This window comes from Lethenteron reissneri, chromosome 23, assembly GCF_015708825.2.
Source record: "Lethenteron reissneri isolate LAM-NWPU_2019-01 chromosome 23, ASM1570882v1, whole genome shotgun sequence".
Taxonomy (NCBI): domain Eukaryota; kingdom Metazoa; phylum Chordata; class Hyperoartia; order Petromyzontiformes; family Petromyzontidae; genus Lethenteron; species Lethenteron reissneri.
In genome coordinates this window covers 18,042,872-18,063,968 of record NC_083801.1, presented here as the reverse complement: position 1 = coordinate 18,063,968, position 21,097 = coordinate 18,042,872, and the positions used below count along the sequence as shown (strand labels likewise).

Genomic DNA, 21,097 nt, shown 5'->3' with positions numbered 1-21,097 from the left:
CGCCGTCACTTTGTGCCACCGGCTGGAGGAAGGAAAGCCGTGCAGACAGGAAGGCTGCACCCCGCGCGGCCACGGCTACGAACGTCACTGGGCCCCCCTCGCGAGGCCCCCGGGCCAGGGGGCAGGGGACGACCCTGCCCCCTTGGCCGAGGTCGCGCCGGGCCAGCGCCGTGGGATGCCAAGGGAATTACTCGGGCGAAACACGGGAGACGAGGAGGCATTTTGCTCCGAGAATGCGCACCCCCCCCCCCTCTCTCGCCTCTTCACCATCGCCGCCCCCCCCCCCCTTGCACCGGCCACCCACCTCACTATTTTTTTTTTACAGGAAAATAAAAGCAAAAAAAGTGTTTTATCATTGCAACAAAAAAAGTCTTGCAATTCAAGTTAAGAGATTTTCAATAAATGTATTCTAATACTGTACCGTATATGTAGCGGTGGCGTCGTAGATGCGGCACTGCACTGTGAACCCGACGTCCCGAGTTCGATTCCTCGACGCGGCTAACGCCAGTGGCGAGTGTCTCCGGAGCCTGCCCCGGGCTCCCGTTCACCAGTCCGCAGTGACCACCGTGAAGTGTGCGCGGTCAAACAGTGGCACGGCACGGCGAGGCCTTCATCCAAGTAGTGGATTGACAAGGGCTGTGCATTCCCTTTATATTATACGTGAGCAAATAAACGAAAGTTATATGGGTTCATATTCTTGGTTCTTTCGGTAAAGTCACGTAGAAGGGAAATAATAAAATAAAAATATAAAAAATATTCTTTCCCTTCTACGTGACTTTACCGAAAGAACCAAGAATATGAATCCCTGCAGTCACGAAAGATTTAAATCAAAATTTATATCGGTTCGTTAAAAAGTGCCCAATTTGTTGCTGAAGGTTAATATTCAAAGCTTCACCGCAGATTTTATTTCGTTAACCTTTTCTTGGAACGATTTATGGTTTGTCACATAGTACACGTGTTTCTTTCTTTAGTCCGAATTCTGTAGACCACACCTGAACAATCGGGTGTGTTACGTACGGTATATGAAAATTGATAATAATTTTGGGTCACATTGAGGTCCCACTTCACAACGGGGGGACGTGCAATGTTACGCATCGATCTGTAGGAGGCGCCCCAGGACCGTCGTGACAAAGCCATTCCCCCCCCTCCCCTGGCCCACTCCTCCTCCTGCTCTCTGAGCCAAGACGTCGTCACTCCTGTGCGTGCGATATTTAATGACAATGGTAATGACACGCGACATGTGAATTCGAGCCGGCGGTGAAAGGCGCAATTGTGGCGACCGCGTGCCTCGTGCACGTCACGTGAACACCACACACACACCACAACCACCACCACCGCGCCGAGTGCAACAAAAAGCACACGAAGCTTCATTTCAGGCCACTGGCTCACAAACATATGGGGGTCAACATTGATGTGTCAAGACGTTTCTCGCTACAGTGAAGACCCAACACGGTAACTGGCCAATAACCCCTGGATATATGGAGGGGAATACAACTGAACACATTCCGTCAATAACACTGTGGCCTTCAAATAAAATAAATAGGCGATGGTTTGAGCTTCATTGCACCAAGGGGCCATTGCCCGAAACGTCGTCTATTATAATATTTTCTTTTAAGGCAGTTTTATTGACGACTGTGTTGAGTTTTTGTTCTGGTTATATTTTCCTTGTGCACCACAACCTATAATAATTAAAATTATTCTAATTTAAATTAAATAGTTATTACAATTATGATGTATTGTAAATCATAATTTAAATTACATCGAGGGCTCCAGAACTTGGAGAAGAAGTTTGGAACTGGCTCGTCACTTGGCTGCCCTTGGTTCCTCACGCCTTCCAAGCCTTTCTCTTTCTCTCTTTGGGAACAAGGGAATACTATGCGCGTTACGTGTTCAAATAATAATTATTACTCCTACTATTTCATTAATTTTAATTTTACCACGTAAGATCCGCTGAGCTATATAGATCGTTTTAATAAGCGACTTGGCCACAAATGAAAGCTCAACGAAGTGACTTATCATCTGGAAATGTCTAGCAGCCAAATACTCGTAAGGCATTTTGATTTTAAATGTGGAGGGCGGAAAAACCTGAGGACCTGGAGAAAAAAATCCACGTGGACACGGGGAGAGAAAACATGCAACTTCCTAAAATACAGCAGGTGTCAGGGTCGGGATCGAACCCACGATCCCTCTGCATACCAGGCGAGGGAGATAACCCCTTGCCACCACAGGCTCAGTAACGTAATGCCCAGCGCGCTCTCCCATTTGCCGCACATCACTCTGACACCACGCTCACTGCAGGAGGGGCCACTTGATGTGCTGCTTGGCAGTCTGCATGAGCTGCAGAGAATGAGAAACACAAAGGAGAAAGAAAAACAAGCAGAAGTTACATTAAAAAAATGTAATGTTCTTCAAATCAACTCGAAACACTTTCTGTCGATGATGAGAAACTAATGTGATGGGGAGTGCAGGATGGAGACAAATGCGAGTAACAATGCATGCACAAGGTGATTTCAAACAGCAAGTAAACAAATGTGGCCACAGTTTTGTCTCTTAGTGGCCTAAAGCCGTGCTGCGTCAATAAAACATGCAGTATGGTGAGGTAATGTGACATGTCAGGCATGATGCAAGGACTGATTCAGTTATAACGAACTTGCCTTTTTCTGTCGAAAAAAATGACCAATTGCAGATATTTGTATTTGCTTTGTGTTTAAAGGGTAGATAAAACACGAGCTTTATTTAGATCTAGAGACAGGGTTTTTATTCAGAATTGTCCTGATGGGAAAGTTTCTTTAACAAATCAATATCTCATTCCCAAAAGACAAATTCTGACTTTTTGGCATCCTCACAGTTGCTTCTATGATGAGGCCCTACCAAAAAGTGTCGCTACAAAATCAAGAGTTGCACTCTCTAAAATCTAAAATCTACGACTTTGTGATGCATGCAACCAACGCAATGCAGACTGGACACGGGATTCACTGTTGTTACTGAGCTAATCTGTTGATGGACTGGCGGTGGCTTTGTCTAAGTTTGCAACGACAGCAACAGACATTTTAGATTTGAAGCTTTCGTGACTGCAAGGATTCATACTCTTTGGGGTTTTTTCGGTAAAGTCACGTAGGTTAAAAGAACACAAATAAATTAAATCACGACGTTTCGGCTGGCATACAGCAATTTTGCTTACAGCAATTTTGCTGTGACGGTTTCACCTGAAGACGGAAGCTTGTGTTGCCTCCGAAACGTCGTGATTTAAAGTATTTGTTTTCTTTAAACCTACGTGACTTTACCGAAAAACCAAAGAGTAGCAACAGACATTTACAACTCACAGTGCTGATACTAGCACGGGTATCGGGTACAAGTGTGGCCAGCTCACGTGTCGAGCTAAGCCTTAGCTGAACGTCCAGGTGGTGCAAAACGAGCGTATTAATTGAACATCTGAGTATAGAGAGACAAATAAATGTCTCCCGGCGCACCAACATTTCGTATCAACTGTTTCACTCTCCTCCCTATCGGTGCAACTCCGTGAACGTGAGTGTACCGTTTAAACATTACTCAATGTTTATTTTTAACAAGGCCGTTTATTCTCTGGAAACATTTTAACCCTCGCTGCCCTCTCTGTGAACATAACATCATTGCACCACCCCTCTGAGCAGCCATTGATTTCGCAGCCGTTGGCATTACGCAGCAGTGGAATGCATACCTGGGACATCGTCTGTTCCGTCACAGGTATGTAGTTAACCTGTCATACGATAAATAGTGGGCACAGACACATAATATTGACGTTAGGCAAAAGCAAGGGATATAAACATTGCTGATAATAACAGTGACGTAGCCGTTGAGTGTGCAGGTGGTTCAACTGCACCGACCTCCCCACTGCATGGAGTGCTCCACCAAGCCGTGTTTGTCCATAGCTTGGTGAAGGAAAGGCCGTTTCAGATATCGCTCGCCACCCACTGATGTTAGCCGTGGGCAGGAATTGAACTCAGGACACGAGGTTCATAGCGCAGACCGCGAACCAGTGCACCACCGCTCCCGGTCTTAAGCGATTGTAATAAAACGTGTTGCAAAAAAAGTTTAACATTTTTCTTTTAATTTCGATTTAAAGCTTTCGTGACTGCAGGGATTCATCTTCTTGGTTCTTTCGGTAAAGTCACGTAGAAGGGAAATAATAAAAGAATAAAAATAAAACATAATACAAATAATTATCACGACGTTTCGGCCACAACGCAAGACACGAGGTTCATAGCGCAGACCGCTGTCTGAATGTCTTTCTGACAGACCTGTTCTTCATCTGAGGACGGCTGCTTGCGTTGTGGCCGAAACGTCGTGAGAATTATTGTATTATGTTTTATTTTTATTATTTTATTATTTCCCTTCTACGTGACTTTACCGAAAGAACCAAGAAGATTTTTCTTTAAATAATCCAGTAGTGTTAAAGAAGCTTTCTTCCCTCATTTTCAGAAGGGGGGGGGGGGGGGTAGGAGCACTTTCGCCAATGAGACATCATCAGTGTGCGAGGGCCACCACGCATTTGAGACAACATTTGGGGTTTTGACAGCAGCACGGTGATGGGTGGGGGAGGCAGGCCACCATTTGCCCGTGGACCTTTGCAATGAAGAACACTGATGTGGGGGGGGGGGGGTTGAATGTGGGGGGGGGGGGGTGAGATCCAGCAACCACCTTGGGCTGCAGCCGACTCAGGACAACCTCAGCGTCCACCTCCAGCACCACCCTGCGCCACGTGACACACACACGGTGGGGGGGGGGGGGGTCCATGTCCAGTACCAATGAGGTTAATAGTTCACAAGTATACTCACAGTAGTACAATTGTTAAATATTAATAAAGCCAGCGACGTGACTGTGGCTCCCTCTGCTTTAGCCAGAATGTGGGTGATAACTCCAACAACAAATCAATCTTGACATTGTCGAACTTGTGCTTGTGGGCCTGGAGGTTAAATCGGGCCCATGAACATTTGCATGAAACCGAACGGACATCACAATGTACAATTTTTGCAAGATGCACAGTACAGCAAAAAGTACATTGTCAGCAGAGGGCAGTGAAGCAGAATCTATTGCATCGCTGCAGTGTGCGAAGCATCCGTGCGGCTGGCATTCAACCAACCATCACTGACGAATGTGAAGAGTATGTTCAAACAATCCACCCCCCCACACTATCCGCACAAGTGCGAGCAAGCCCGTATCCGGCAGTCGATCGACAAAAGGACTTCACATACAAAGTACAGAGTACTGCATTTTATTAAAGTGTTTATCTCGGCGAAGCCTCCGGGATTACACTGGTCAACAACAACAAAATATTTTTTTCTGGCCTGGACTTTTGCAGCTGTTTTAGACTAATTTCAGGGTGCTGATTCCAAATCTGATCTCAGATTTGCTCTATCACATCTCATTTTATGCTATCGGCATACCTCATTTTCATTGATTTTACCCGAAATTAACTCTGTCACTTATGATTGCAAGTTGTTGCGAGTCAGTGACTGCTTTAGTGTTAAAACATGTTGCTGTATTTTTAGGATAGTGTGTTTATAATATCATTTTATGTCGCTATCCACATTTATTTAATATTTTTCTTTTGCAGTTTTTCTTTGAAAATGCAATATTTGATATCTCAAAAACCTGATGTGATAAACAAAAACTGATGCCAGATTTGGAATCAGCACCCCAAAATTACATTAAAACCGTTGGAATACCTTATACCAGAAAAGTGTGTTGACCAGTGTTATTAGTCTCTCGGTCTTTCTCTGCAGAGTGGTCTGCGTCGGGATGTACGAACACTTCCCCGAGCGATGGATTTACAAATCGGATGAGTCCACGGCACAGTCCGTTCTCCTAGAACGCCGCGCGTTTTCGCAACGCGAATGGGATATACCGCGACGAATGTACTCGGCGACGCATTTTTATAACGCGGATGCGAATTGGACACAACGCGATCGAGTAAAACTGAACTACGTCGCGCGAGCAGGAATTAGCGGTTGCACGGCTGCCTCCGGCGTAGCATCGCACAAGGCGGGATGCTGCTGGATTCATACTCTTAGTTTTTTCGGTAAAGTCACGTAGGTAAAAAATGAAATTAAAATTAATAAAAAATAAAATAATAAAAATCACGACGTTTCGGAGGCAACACAAGTCTCCGTCATCAGGTGGGACCGTCACTGCTAGATTTGCTGTATCAAGTGAGGCAGGGATTCCAAAATGCAAGTTCTTAAATACAAGTTAAGGGGGAGGAGTGGGGGTGGAGCTTATCAGAATGTGGTAGCCAATGAATGGAACGTATTGGGAGGGGGGGGGCTAAAAGAGAGCACGAGGTGTACGTATACGTGTTTGTGCGCAAGCCCCTGTTGGTGCACATGATAGAAGAGAACGAAAATGCCCATGTTGTTTTCACCAGTGTTGGCTGACAATCAAATACGAAAAAGGAGAGTACTGTTAAACGCTGGGGATGTTAACACTCGGTCAAAGCTTCAAATCTAGAAGCTTCAAATCTAGCATGCTGCTGGTTGCTTCCAGATGCTGTGCACGCGTCTCGGTATTTGTTCAGCCCGCGTACGCATCTCACGCGTGATCACGGACTGTGCTTTACCCACAAGGTTATATATCATAACGCGATTTTCCATAACGCAATGTTATTCAGGAACGCAACTACAGCGGTTTAGGATAATTGTTCGATTTAAAGCTTTCGTGACTGCAGGGTTTTCATCTTCTTGGTTCTTTCGGTAAAGTCACGTAGAAGGGAAATGAAAAAATAATAAATGACGCTGTCTTTCCGACAGACCTGTTCTTCACCTGAGGACGACTGCTTGCGTTGTGGCCGAAACGTCGTGGGAATGATTTTATGATGTTTTATTTTTATTATTTTATTATTTCCCTTCTACGTGACTTTACCGAAAGAACCAAGAAGAGGTTTAGGACAACATATGATAACTCAGCTGGGTAAAGGGGGATTGGCAGTTGAGATGAGCCCAGTTCCGTGACTCAGTGTGCGGGTGTGTCTTTGACATTTCAGAGACTACGGCCTGCGTAGCTGATGCTGAAGATTAACTTTCCCGTGCAAATATCAGAAGACCCAGTAAGTATGTATGTTGAAATTATTTCGCAACCGTATGTAGCCAACCGCGCTAATCGAAGGTGCAGAGGAAGTACAAAAAACTAAACACAAAAAGTGGTTCGAACAAAAATGAGTTTTCAATCGAGATTTAAACGTGCATAGCTCCAGTGGCTTCCTAATATCGGAAGGAACAACGTTCCAGATAGCCGCAGAAGTGCGTCTGGAAGTGCGCGATGTGGCGGCCTTCTTTGTTCAATGGCCAGACGAAAAGCCGCCACCGCGAGGATGATCGGAGCTCGTGCGACGGATTGAATGTCCTCGGGTGAGACAAATGAAATTGAATTTAACGCAGAGTGTACATCACGCACATCGGCGGGCCACGGGCTGCAAAGATCCCACCGGCATTGGCCTCACCCCAGTGCCGGATTATCCCAGTAGCAAAAGTAGCTACTACTATTTGTAGTAGCTACGGGCCCCGCACTTTCAAGGGCCCCGCGCTAAATGCTTTCAAGCTATCAATTCCGGTTCAGTAATTCTGCACTTGCTCTGTTACTATCGTACTATACCGCCTTCAACTTCTATGAACAACTGGGTGTTTAAGGTTAGCGAATTGTCGTATTATCTGGCTGTATTGCAAATTAAAAAATACAATTACTTTACTATGCAATTTCAAAATCTGTGTTTTAATATTTACGCGTTTTTTTTTATTTACGGCCCCTTTATACCATATGCTACAGGCCCCGCACCAGCTTAACCCGGCACTGCCTCACCCTCTATCCACGATCTCATCCACAGCGAGGAGGAGGGCGTCGATGTTTTCCAGCACAGCGCTCCTCTCCACGCTCCTGTCGCAAACATCGCACGGTTCACCACTGGGTCATTCCACGGGCACGCGCCACCACCACCACCACCCACACAGCTTGTGGGGCTTGTCCAGGCAAACAATCGCGCTTGGAGATGGGGTGGGGGGGTTGTTACTGCGTTCTCCACGGGAGCCCCGAGATGAACACCCTGCATCATTTCACACACGATAGATCTTAAGAGCTGCAAGTAAACAAGGCGGCAATGTTAAATAAATACAATCTAAAAAAGTGCTGCACGCATGTTTCGGGCGATACGGTCCTGTATGATCATGGTTTTCGGGGCGAATTGTAAGTGCTGCAGCTAGAGCACTGCGCTCTCAACCCGGACACCTGAGTTTGATTCCTGGTCATGGCTAACATCAGTGGCGAGTGATATCCGCCCTTCTCCCCTTGCCCTGACCTTTATGAATACGTGCTGACCAGCATAGTGAGGTATAGTGCATACAAAGAGCCCCCGTATAGCCTTAAAAGACTGTTGTAACAAGTGCTGTTGGCGATCATCTATGAAGGCCGGTACGGCACACGAGGGCCAACACCACGCCCGGCCGCCTTTGTCTCCCCAGTGGTGATGCTTATACACCACACCAGCTACTCAATTGAGGCTGAGTCGACCTAGGGGAGACCCAGGACTGGTGCATTATGACCGTCACTGGTGTTGGCCGTGAGCGGGAATCGAACTCGGGTCGCCGGGTTTGTAGCGCAGCATAGCGCTAACCGCTGCGCCACCGCTCTCCACAGGTCGAGTAAACAACCCTCATGATCGACACGGCACGGGGAGGCCTTCATCCAGCAGTGTATTGACAAAGCGCTGTGAAAGAGAGAGATGCGAGGGAAGGGTGACCGTACCCCAGCATGAGATTGAGCAACTTGAGCAAGCATTCCAGCACCGACAGCAGCATGAGCTTGGAGAGGGCACACACACACACACAAAAAGATAAACACCCCCCCGTAAAGCCCGTTAACAAACTGTTGGGGCAAGTGGTGCAAGCGAGCACACATGAAGGTCGACACGGCACACGAGGAGGTGGGTGAGCGACACCTCTCCCGGCTGACTTTGTCTCCCCAGTGCCGATGTGTTCACAGTGCCGATGTGTTCACAGTGCACCAGGCACTCGATGTAAGGCTGAGTCGATCTAAAGGGGGGGCCCGGGCAGGTTCCAATATGCGCCACTGGTTTTTTTTTATTGTGAGCGGGAATCGAACTCGGGGTGGTCGGGTTCGTAGTGCAGTGCGCTGACCACCGCACTACCGCTCTCCGCACACGGGCTGTTTCATTGCTTTATTTTGGTGATTTCGAAAAGTTTACTGGTTTGGCCATGTTTGTTTGTTGTAGTACAGAGTAAAACTGATGGCCTTAATCTAAGTTGTCTTGTGGTTGTTGTTGTTTGACTTGCATCCCACTGGGGTTTTTGCACACAGCGTTGGTGTACGGTGCTTTTTCTGCAACATTTTGCTGTCTTTTCTTGGATTTTCTGTTTGCACATAGTCACATATTCACTTTAAGATGTTTTCTTGTTCACGTTTTTTTGCTTGTTGCGGTTGCACCCGATTCAAGAGCCGAATGGCTCACAGGGCTATACCTAATACATGAACTTGAACTTGAACGGGCCGACACACGGACCACACGCAGGGCCACATTATTTCACGTGGACAATTGCACATTCAGCACACATGAATTCTGTTTCCAAACACATATTTTCTCATCTGCCTTCGACACTTCAATTATTCATGGATGCACATTTCATATATATGTGTGTGTGCGTGTGCTATTGTTTTTTGTTGTTGTAAAAGTTGTACGTGATGTGACCGTAATGTCCTCACGTGTGACATGGCTATCGCGCGTTGCGTGTGCCGCTGCTGCTGCACGATCGTACCTCGTTCCCGCACGAGTCTCCCACCACATAGACACACACGTCCATGCTGGGACGATACAGCACTGTGCAGCCCTCCAGCATCATCACCTCGTCTTCAGACACACAAAAACACAAAGACATAATCCCCCGCCCCCCCATATAGCCTTAACAGACTGTTGGGGCAAGTGCTGTTAGCGAGCACCTATGAAGGCGGGCACGGCACACGAGGGGGTGGGTGGCCAGCACCACACCCGATCGCCTTTGTCTCCCCAGTGGCGATGTTTACACATCGCGCACCAGGTACTCATTTGAGGCTAAGTCGACCTAGGGGAGGCCCAGGTCCGGTTCAGATGAGCATCACTGGCGTTGGCCGTGAGCGGGAATCGAATTCCACACACACATACAGGCCATCGGCGTGAAGCCCTTAATGCCAATCCACTGCTGGATGATGGCCTCAACAGCTGTTTGGGTCATAGATGTTATTTGACCTCCATGCTGGACAGTTCCAGTTGGAGAGCATAGTACAGTACAACAATGGATGTTTTTTCCACGCCACCCTCTTCTGACAATCTAGAACCGCAAGCAGCCGACAACTAATGTTTTAGGCACGGTGGCCGCCCATCCCAGCACCTGGCTCCAGCCTGCTTAGCTTCTGATTATCTGATGAGATGGGATGCATTGTTTACGGCATCAAGGTGGCGTTGAGGAATGGTTCAACCGAGACATTAACAACCACTTCCTCAACCCCCTCCGTGTGCCTTTTCGTGGCCTCGATCGGCCGCGCCAGCCACGGGCGCCTGCTCATCAACAGGTCCCGCACCGGCCAGGGGCCCCATGTGCACACCGACCTCGAGACACGGGGGCCCAACGTGGCCACAAACCCACTCTTTGGATGTGCTCGGCAATTGGCCGTGTGGCACACACTGTCGACGAGTGGGCCCCCTCGCCCAAACTCGACGGTGGACTCCAGGCCTTGCCCCCCTCCCCCTTCACACTGCTGATGAAACAGCAACACGTGCGTGCGATGATAGTACCGCAACACAATTGCAGATTGGCATGTAGTTACGTTACGTTGAATTTCGTTTGGACCGTACGTAGCCAACCGTGCTCATCGAAGGTGCGGGGGAAGGACAACAAACGAAGCACAAAAAGCAGTTCTACAGAAATGAGTTTTCAATCTACATGATTTAAAAGTGCACAGCTACAGTGGCTTCCTAATATCGGCAGGAAGAGCGTTCCAGATGGCCGCAGAAGTGCATCCGAAAGCGTGCGATGCAATGGCTGCCGTCTTTGTTCAATGGTTTAAGCCAAAAGCTGCTGCTGTTGCAAGGATGACCACCAGAGTTCGCGTGAAGGTGGTTTACGCTCCTTGACCAGACCAGCAAGGGTATTGTGGTTCATATGTGGCAAGCAATTTTTTTCCCTTTAATCGAATGTCAGCTGCGTGTAAACAATGCGAATGTGTCTACGCAAGAACGACGGTGTTCAAGCATCGCTTGTACCTTGTGTTTCAGTTTTCAGTTTCATTTATTTGGTATAGCTCTGTGAGCCATTCGGCTCTTGAATCACGCCATCGAGTGTTGCACGCAAAGCATTCACATTCATTTGACGAACATACAAGTATCTTTAAAATTCATTTTTTGTTTAAATAAAGCGAGTACAAATTGTATGCTTAAGGACTTACTGTCTGTGTGTTTGGTTTTGGAAAAAAGTTTAGTTTCGAACGCGCTCTGTTTTTCTGGGCCGCAGAAGGTGTCATCAAAGTACTGGGAAGAAAAAAACGAACGAAACACGTGGGACACGTTTTCCCGTCGTGGGAATATTTCAACATGTTTACAACAGAGAATCTTCAGAAAGTCAAACATACTTGCAGTTTGTTTGTGTTTAATGTAAGCCAGTTTACCGAGACATAAAAGTGGACGCAAAGCAAAAAAACTTCCACAATTTAAGGGAGCCAGGCCCGCTGTGAGGCCCGTGCTAGCGATTCACCTTGCCATAGAGACGGCAGCCATCGCTGTCCAGCACCAGGAGGGCTTTCACCACTTTGAAAAAGGGCTCCTGCAAATAGAAATGTCGCATCTTCGTTGGTGTCACCCAGTGTTTATCAAACTATTTTGTGGCCCGCGGACCGCTCAGCCGATGCAAACCTTTCCGCTGACCGACACCCTGGTGACAAAACGCATTCGCGTATCTCTCTAAATACCACTAATTCAAATAACCGGAACCTAATTTTTTTTTTACGCAGCTATAAGGTTGTTGTTGTTTTTTTTAAGCGGAGGGGAATTTAGATTTGTAGCGTTAGGGTAGTTTACTCAAGGGGTAGTTGAGCAAACTTCATTTTTAAATTAAATATCATAAGTCAAATATGAATTAATGTCCGAAACAAAATGTCTATAAACGTTGTCATTATTGTCCGGGCCAGTCTGCATCTGCATCACAGCCCCTCAAGGGACCACTTGGAGGACCGTCGCATACCCACTGGTGGTATCGGGGACTTCACTCTAAGAACTACTGCTGTAATATAAGACATTCAGAATAAATGTGATTATTTGAACATCCAACCGTAAGAAAATACGCGGAAGAGGTCTTGTTTCCCACGGTTTTTTTCTCTCCCATCCCTCCTATGGACAGAAATAAAATAAGCCTCTAAATATTCAAGCGGCTCGGTTATTATGTCTTCGGGGAACGAATAAATCCATATTATTTGTTGTAACAATACCACTCTACTCTTTGGTTCTTTCGGTGAAGTCACGTAGGTATAAAATTAAATAAATATTTTTATTTATAAAACAAATTATTTTATTTTATACCTACTAAAATAAAATAATTTATTTTACTTTATAAATAAAATAAATTATTTTATTTTATACCGACGTGACTTTACCGAAAGAACCAAAGAGTATGGATCCCTGCAGTCACGAAAACTTCAAATCTAGATTACAATACCACTGCTTTATACGACTAACGACAGACGAAACGGGCAGCGTTAATACTCGACCGCGGAGATGGGGCAATGTCGTCAGCTCGTGCACAGCTGCTGTGCGGATTGTCACATTGCGGGATAGTGAGAAACGGCGACAGCTTCGGGAGGCCTTCATCCAGCAGTGGATTGCTCTTGACTGACGACAACAATGATGCTGCATATGCGGCTATAAGTATAGTTTCATCATGATAATACACAAGCGTTGCTGCCATTTACTTACTGATGCCATGGAAAGCATGATGTTTATTTAAACTAAAACTGAACTAAACTATAATAATAGGTTTTTCCCCCTTGTTTCTGGCAACAAAACTGAAACCTTTTTACGAGGAATCATGTTTACATTAACCACAATACATGGGGTCAGAATGCAAACAAAAAACACACTGATAATGTATGCATTGTCCTTGAAAATGATTGGTCCGCACCAGAGACAGCTTTCCTTAGAGCCTAGTCTCATACAGTGTTTTTTTGTTTGCATTCTGACCGCAGGTTTTGTGGTTAATATAAAAATTATTTTTTGTAAAAAATTAAATTTTGTTGCCAGAAAAAAAGGGGAAAAGACCTATTATTATATTTTGGTACTGGCAAAGGAGGCCTCATGATGAACGAAACTAGTTTTTATTTTACCAGGTAGTGCCCGCTGAGCTAGATCACTCTTTTTCAGAAGCGACCTGTTCACAAATGATAAGCTCAACACAGTGGCTTATCATATGGACATTTCTATGAGCCAAACACTCTCAACGCACGTTGGCTTATAAATGTGGAGGGAAAACCCGGAGGACCCGGGGAACAATACACGCGATCACGGAGGGAGAGAGAGAGTGAGAGCATGCAAACTAAAAATATACAGGCGTCAGGATCGTGGTCGGGATTGAACCCACGATCTCCCGTATACCTGGCGAGGTAGTTAACATCTCGCCCACTATGGTGTTCATGCAACGCTTGGAACAAAAAGTTGCCAGCCCGTCGCATAACCAGCAACCATGTCCAGACAGGCAAAGATTCACGGGAACAGAGAGGCAAGCCCCATCGCACGGTTCGTGCCGTTTGATCCCCGATTGCGAGCTGTCAATAAGCAGCCTCCGTAACACCTAATCCCCGCGACACCCACAGCTCACCCTTCCTGGCGCACACAGAGAGACAGAGACGCCTTCAGGTCTGAGCCAAGTGGACAATGACGAATCACGAGCAGCTAACCAATGGCTGTACACGTTCAACAATTTAAACTATGGACCTATTTGTTTTTGTATTTTAGCAGGTGAGGCCCACTTGAGCTGTATAAAGCTCTTGTTCAGAAGCGACCTGGCCACAAATGATAGTCCAATTCAGTGGCTGATCATCATGTGGACATTTATAGAATCCAAATACTCTAAACGCACGTTTCTAAATGCACATTGACAGCCCTTCACGTCAATCAACGACTGCTGGATGAGTAGCGCGCCCCCCCTCGCCCACATCATACGGGTTGCGGGGGATAATTTGACCATACTTCACCACGCTGGTAAGGCGAGGAGCATAGGCGCGGGAGCATCGAGGTGCAGTACAACAACCTGTTTGCGCGTGGCGGTGGTTACCAATCGAAGCCCTGGCCAGACTCAAGCCTGCTCAGCTGCCGAGATCGGACGAGGTCGGGCACATTCCGGGAGTTGTGTTCATAAGCACTGTACTCTATTATTTATCGTGGAGGACATAAATCAATAAATAAAACTCTCAAAACTAGCAATAGCGTCACGTGAAACATAATTATGTTTCAAATACGAATTAACAACAATACGTTGAACTACTGTACGATTACATGCTGTATTGTTAATCAATGTCTAACCCGGGTTATGTATACACATTTCCTACCATATGGCATTCTGATGGTTAGCTATATATATTTTTTGGTGTAAGCTAATCTTTGGTTCTTCTACCGAAACAAACGTCATACACTCTGTATGTGGACATGTATAGAAACCAAATACTGCTGGGTATATGTTTACCATAATCCAATTTAACTGAACCGGTTTGAAACATTAACACTTTAGATTTGTTTTCGTCCTCGGCTCGTTGTTATTCAATTTGGAGAGGTTGGCATGTTTGTGCTTATACTTTTATTTGCTACGCTAAAGATTGACGCACATTAGCTGCCATCATCATCAATCACCATCAGCCATGATCGATCCACTGCTGGATCAAGGCCACCGCTCTCACGGTCCTGTGACCTAACAATCAAACTCGCGCCTGCACACGAGAAAGATGTAATCGCTCCATCTCCTGGGGAGAAACATTTCTTAAACGGGTGGCAGATTTTATAATTACAGTTGATTTTGATTTGTTACACGCATGATCCTGTTCAGCCAGTTACCCGGATATTTTACAATGGGAGATCTGTGGTGCATAAGCTCAGCAACAACAAAAGCGGAATACAAAACAAACAATCTTCATAATAAAGGGTTTTTTTGTGGGTTAGATCGCGTAAATATAAGTGTGTCGTTAACCCACCACCACCCGACACAGCCAATTAGTAAACTTTTGTCCCGTAAAACAAAGCGTGGCAATTAATTAATTACTGCTTCAACACAACCGATTTGTTGGAGAATAATCCCACAACATTTACAAATTGATTACGATGTTTCGCTGGTGAATACAACCAGCTTCATCAGGCGGTTTGTAAACATTATGGGCAGTGTCCTTAAGGAATATTGCACAACTAACAGACTAAGTATTTCACACGATAATTGTTTTTTTTTAAAGCAAGTGCAAAATGTAATATGAGAGTAAGAGGCACCAGGTTGTAAGTAAGCTCTGGGTGTTGGCAGAATAGTGGAATAAAGAGGGAGGGTGAAGGGAGGGAATCAAGCTGTTTATGAGCGGCAAGAACATTCCAGAAAAGTGGAGCAGCCACACGAAATTACTGTTTTTACCAAACTTAAGTTTTAGCACGAAGGCATTTTTAGTTGGAATGAGGAGGTTCTGCCGAGGCTACGGGGGGAGGAGTCACAGAAACTGAGTGGTCCTTTGGGTAGCTGGCGTATTTATTTAAGAGGACCTCTCGGATGGAGACAGCCCAGTAGTGGTCTCTCTGGATATACAGAGTGGACAGATGTGAGTTAAGCAAAGAGTATAAATCTGCTGCACAAGCAATTGATCGAATCCTTGGTAGGAAGCAGTAAACATCCACGACTTCCCCAAGGGAGTTTCAATTTCATGCAGTTTGATGCACAACTACATTATGAGTGTATAAAGATGGGGGAAATAAAAAAGCACCATCTGTTACCAACGTCTCTTGCTCCATGTCTCTGTGGCAGGAGGTGGTGGTGGTGGTGGCCTCGTCCCTGTGCCAGTGAGCACTGAGCCGTGTTACCCTCAGGGCTGGAAGCTCGAGGAACGAGCTTTGCACAGGTGTGGGAATTTCCCATCGTTTTAAGAGGGGGTGGAGATGCAAAGGTTATTTGGGACACCTAATTCGACCGGAAAGTACCAATCCCACCCCCTGGCCAATACCTCACCACCACCATCTCGCGGTGGTGGCGAGATGTTAACTACTTCGCCTGGTATACAGGAGGTCATGGTTTCGATCCTAAGACCCTGATGGCTGTATATTTGGAGTTTGGCATGTCTCTCTCCCCGTGGTCGTGTGCAATTATTGTCTCCGAGTCCTCCGTTTTTTCCCCGCCACATTTAGAATCAACGTGCGGTTAGAATATTTGGCTGCTGTAAATTTCGACGTGGTTAAGCCACTTCATTGGGCTCTCATTTGTATCGAGGTCGCTATATATAGGTCAGTGAACCTTACCTGGTACAATAAAACAATTGTTTAGTTTTAGTTTTACATCACATTGGTAGGTCTTGAAAATAAATTCACACTCGAAAAAAAAATGTTCATAAACTCCCTCATAGCCTCATTATTACATCCCATGGTGTGGCCTGACTGTGTCAGCAGCTAAATTATATACGTTGGAAAGTCACTTTGAATGTCATCATAGTTTAGAGCATGCATAGTTTAGAGCATGTGTGTGAAGGTGGCGATGGTGTCGCTTAGAGTGGTCGTGGCAGCGGTTATCGCGCTGCCCTACGAACCCGGCGACCCACAGAGTTCGACTCCCTCTCATGGACAACACCGGTGACGATTATCTCAACCGGTCATGGGCCTCCCCTAGGTCGACTCAGCCTCAAATGAGTACCTGGTGCGGTGTGTAAACATCGCCACTTTCTGAGACAAAGGCGGCCGGGCGTGGTGCTGGCCACCCATCCCCCTCGTGTGACGTGCCGGCCTTCATAGGTGCTCGCTAACAGCACTTGACCCAACAGTCTATTACAGGCTATTTGGGGGTATCTTTGTCTTTGGTGTGTTTCGAAATTTTCAGGTAAAAAAAAAACACACATGACTGACAGCCATATCAGTCATTGTGTTGCTGTGCAGGCACTAGGTCTATAGTTTGGGTTACACACAGTAGCACTTTTTACAATTGCAACATACACACACACACTAAACTTCCTGTTTGTAGTTTGGTCACGCATTGCCCAATCAACGATGGAGAGACATTGGGAGACACACCAGCTGCACAGCGACTCGAGTGTTGGAGTTTGCTCCCACGGAGTATTGTAACGTGCCCCTTCGTCGGCTAACAAAACACCATTCACTGTCCAGTATTGCACAATGCGGTCACGTATTGTGCAGAATTTAACTTTAGATGGCACGCCGAGCTGAAACATTGACAGATTGGCACTAGGTTACTGTAGTTAACAATGGTACAAATACAGATAAAAGGATACTGGCACATCCGATTAGCACGGTTGGCTACATACGGTGCGAAGGAAGTTCAACAATAACTAAACTTTTTTATTTGACCGGGTAACATACGAACGATACTGAAAATCTGCGCGCCGCGTATCAGTGGAAACACCTTAAAACTTTCTCGGGTAAAGGAGCACTGTACCGTATTCTCAAGACATGCATCAGTGAGCAGCTGCCCACTCTCTCGCTGTCAAGAGAGCTGCGTTCTCCCGTTGAAGAGGCTGCTGCTGCTGCCGCCTTTAAGTTCGCTAACCCTATGTGAGGACAGTGGGATTTAACAAAAAAAAATCCGAAACCATAAAAAAAACATCGAACTTCAGACTTCACAAACCTGCCAATGAAACCATTCTAACGATATATACTTTACAGAAGTTTTTGTTATTTTACGACCATAAAACGTGATAGGTTTCTGAGAATTAAGAGCATTCTGGGAGGCACAAAGGAAGAATGGTGGTTGTGGTTACGGACTGGGACCAGTAGTGTGGCGGCTATCGAGTGTGCAGGCGCCTACCAATGCACTGAGGGCTCACGGACTGGAGGAGGGAGAAAGGCTACGGAAAGCGAGAAAATTGTCGAGAGGGCCCCCCCCCCCCCCATTTCATTTCGTGAACCAGGGCTCATGCCAACCGTGCTATGCCACCACTGCATGTGACACAACGAGGGTGTCACCTGTCCTAGTTTTCTGAGGATCGTACCCTTTTTCGAGATAGCTGTCCTGGGAAATATGTACGTTTTCATATCTGGATTATTAAACTATAAAAGTCGAGTTTTTTTGTAGATTGTATGTTAGTTTCCCATCTTCCAGTATTTAGATAGTATTGCTGTTTGTCCCGGTTTTTTGTACTTCTGGATGAGCAACACCAGACGCAATGCACATGCGGCCTTCTTGGATCCCATCGTCACCCCGACTTCCTGATGCTTTTCTAACCTTAGGCTCTGAAAACACCCATTTCACGGTGGTGAGATGTTAAATACCTCGCCTGATATACAGGAGGTCGTTGGTTTGATCCGAACTCTGACGCCTGTATATTTGGAGTTTGCATGATCTCCCCGTGGTCGTGTGGATTTTTCTCCGGGTCCTCTGGTTTTTCCCTCCACATGTATAAAAAAAGCATTTATAGTATTCGGCTGCTATACATTTCCATAATGACAAGCCACTTCAGTGAGCCATCATTTGTGGCCAGGTCGCTTCTGAAAAAGAGCTACATAGCTCAGTGGGCCTTACCTGGTAAATAAATATATTTTATAGTTTTTCGTTCAAAACATTTTAAGAGGCATATATCTTAACACATGAGTCAATTAGTTACCTCATCTTTGCCAAATTTCACATTTTGTGTTAAAATGTCAATTGTGGCTAGCAGTGAAGAAAATATTTCCTCAAACCTGTTAACTTTTACGCAATATAATATTTATTTGTAAAAGCCTCTACATGCCTCACACTGCCACGACTAGATTGAGATTTGGTGTGTGTGTTTGTATGTATGGTGAACTTCTTTCACATCGTACGTAGCCAACCGTGCTAATTGGAGGTGCGGCGGGGAAGAACAACAAACTAAACACAAAAATTAGTTCTCATCAAATTAGTTTTCAATCTAGACTTGAAAAGTGGACACCTCCCAGTGGCTTCCTACTATCGGAAGGAAGACTTGCCCATGCACACCGTATGCAATCACTCAAAATGGATAGATACAAAAAAGCAGCCACTTCTGCACACACATTGATGCGATGCTTTGAGCGGGTAGGTATTGCACATTTTGTTTTGGGTGTGGCAAACGGGGATTAAGCTGACAGAAAGAGACGACAAAATGGATCACGGAAAGCCCATGGAACAATGCTGATATGCGAGGGAAAGTATATTGCAGTGCAGAGACGAACCGGCATACATATCTTAGACAAAAACTATTGAAACTACTTTAGGTGACCCAGTCCCTTAACAGATGTAATACTTTAAACACCAAACTATCCACGAATTGTATTATTTCACATGCTATGTACACGTTCGTGTTAAAGTGGTGGTCAGCTGAGGGCAGTGTAGTGAAATTGTGTTGGAGTATACTATGGTCACGTGTCTATGCTCTCCGCCTATAGCAACTCACACTGATCAGCGTGGTGAAGTATGGTCAAATAACCTCCCTGTTTGAATGCCCCCTTGGTTTGGGACCACCGACAGAGGTGTAGACGCCACCTAACCCTCACGTGGTTTGCGGGGACACAGATTGACCCTCGAGTTAAAACCTCTTTTCAGGACCCACAACTAATGGTGGAGCGCTTGAATACGCACACACGTGGAGACAAAAATGGTCAAACACCATTCCAGACGTCTATTAAAACCTACCCAAATACGACAATGCAACACACACATACACAAAAGGGCCGTTTGACCAGGGGAACACTTTGTACAGTGTTGTTATCTGTGCAGTGTGTAGGTGAAGTCCGGGTGCTGTTGTTGTTACGGGAAGGTTCTCCGACACAGGGAGACTTTATCTGCGTTTTTATCTCATTTGTGCTGGAGTTGCTGGGCCAAAGTTGTCCCTACTGACAAGTGCGAGATGCCAACGGAAAACTGCGGCACAAAGCTACTAATGTATGTGGACATGTCTGCGTAAACAACACCGGGGCGCCGCAGCTTTTATTATATTTCAGGAGGAAAACAAGCGCCTCTAATAAACATTAACCCGCCAGAGGGCACGGCCCCTGGAGCCCGACTAGTGGACAAGGTACGCGGGACCCGTGCCCTCTGAGCCCTGGCGAACCACTCTGCCATCAACATTTGCCCAATGGGTCACTAGCCAAGGTAACGACCTGAGGCCGCCTATCCATAATCAGAATATGTATTTATGTTACAAGAGGAGATCCGATGAGCTATACAGCACTTTTTTTACAGATGTCCAGTAAGGGGCAGGCCAGAACGTCGCAACGAACAATACAAAAAACACGATTTGAGTGTAAATTATAGGAAATGCAAACCAATCACTTAAAAAATATCTACAAATAAAACTAACTCATTTTTTTATCTTAGCAGGTAAAGCCCACTGAGCTATTAGATTATTTTTCAGAAGCGACCTGGACGCCTATCCAGTCTTGTGTCTTCTGCCAAATGGCAGAATCTCCCGCTCAAACTCCCTCCTAGATCCTCTCCGACCGTGAACTTTCTTCACAAAAAAAAAAAGGCAACCGAAAGAACCCTTCCGTCAAGTTGTCGGGCAGCATTTTTTGTGTCTGCCTCTTTGTCCTTTTCCCAAACATCCCCTACTCGCTCCAGAGCCCATTCCATAAAGCTTCCACCTCTGAAACGTGGCCAAATCCATATATTTGTATTCTCTAGATTTTTCTTTAACAAGACTCGTCTCCTCCTGAACTTGCTCAAGATCTTCAGGATTTCTCGTTCCCCATCACCCAATTTATTTGATCAATTTGATGCCACAAATCACGCATCTCAAGGCTTTGCAGCCTTCTCCTGTCTTCCTTGTCGAAGAGTTCAAGCTTCTGCTGCGTACAAACCCACGCAAGACCAATTGTGTCCATCCGTAATAGTTACACTCCATTTTATTCGGGTCT

At 45.8% G+C, this 21,097-nt stretch overlaps 1 protein-coding gene across 1 annotated transcript; it reads right to left on the bottom strand.

Moving 5' to 3' along the window:
• Positions 1–330: 330 nt before the first annotated feature.
• LOC133345780 (coatomer subunit zeta-1-like) lies at positions 331–16,120 on the bottom strand. The gene is made up of 9 exons (XM_061556753.1): positions 16,019–16,120; positions 11,766–11,834; positions 11,461–11,542; positions 9,798–9,889; positions 8,770–8,825; positions 7,831–7,905; positions 4,678–4,729; positions 3,698–3,736; positions 331–2,337 (listed from the first exon to the last, which is right to left on the bottom strand). Exons 1-9 carry the CDS (start codon positions 16,034–16,036, stop codon positions 2,290–2,292), a joined length of 531 nt encoding a protein of 176 aa, XP_061412737.1. The 5' UTR covers positions 16,037–16,120; the 3' UTR covers positions 331–2,289.
• Between the last annotated feature and the right edge of the window lie 4,977 nt (positions 16,121–21,097).

Bases quoted from the DNA above. Each gene is read 5' to 3' on its own strand.
- LOC133345780 (XM_061556753.1), bottom strand. The intron at 11,543-11,765 runs GTGAATCGCTAG...TTTTCTTCCCAG, and splicing joins GCTGCCGTCTCTATGGCAAG to TACTTTGATGACACCTTCTG. The intron at 7,906-8,769 runs GTACGGTCACCC...TGTTTGCGACAG, and splicing joins TTGCTCAATCTCATGCTGGG to GAGCGTGGAGAGGAGCGCTG.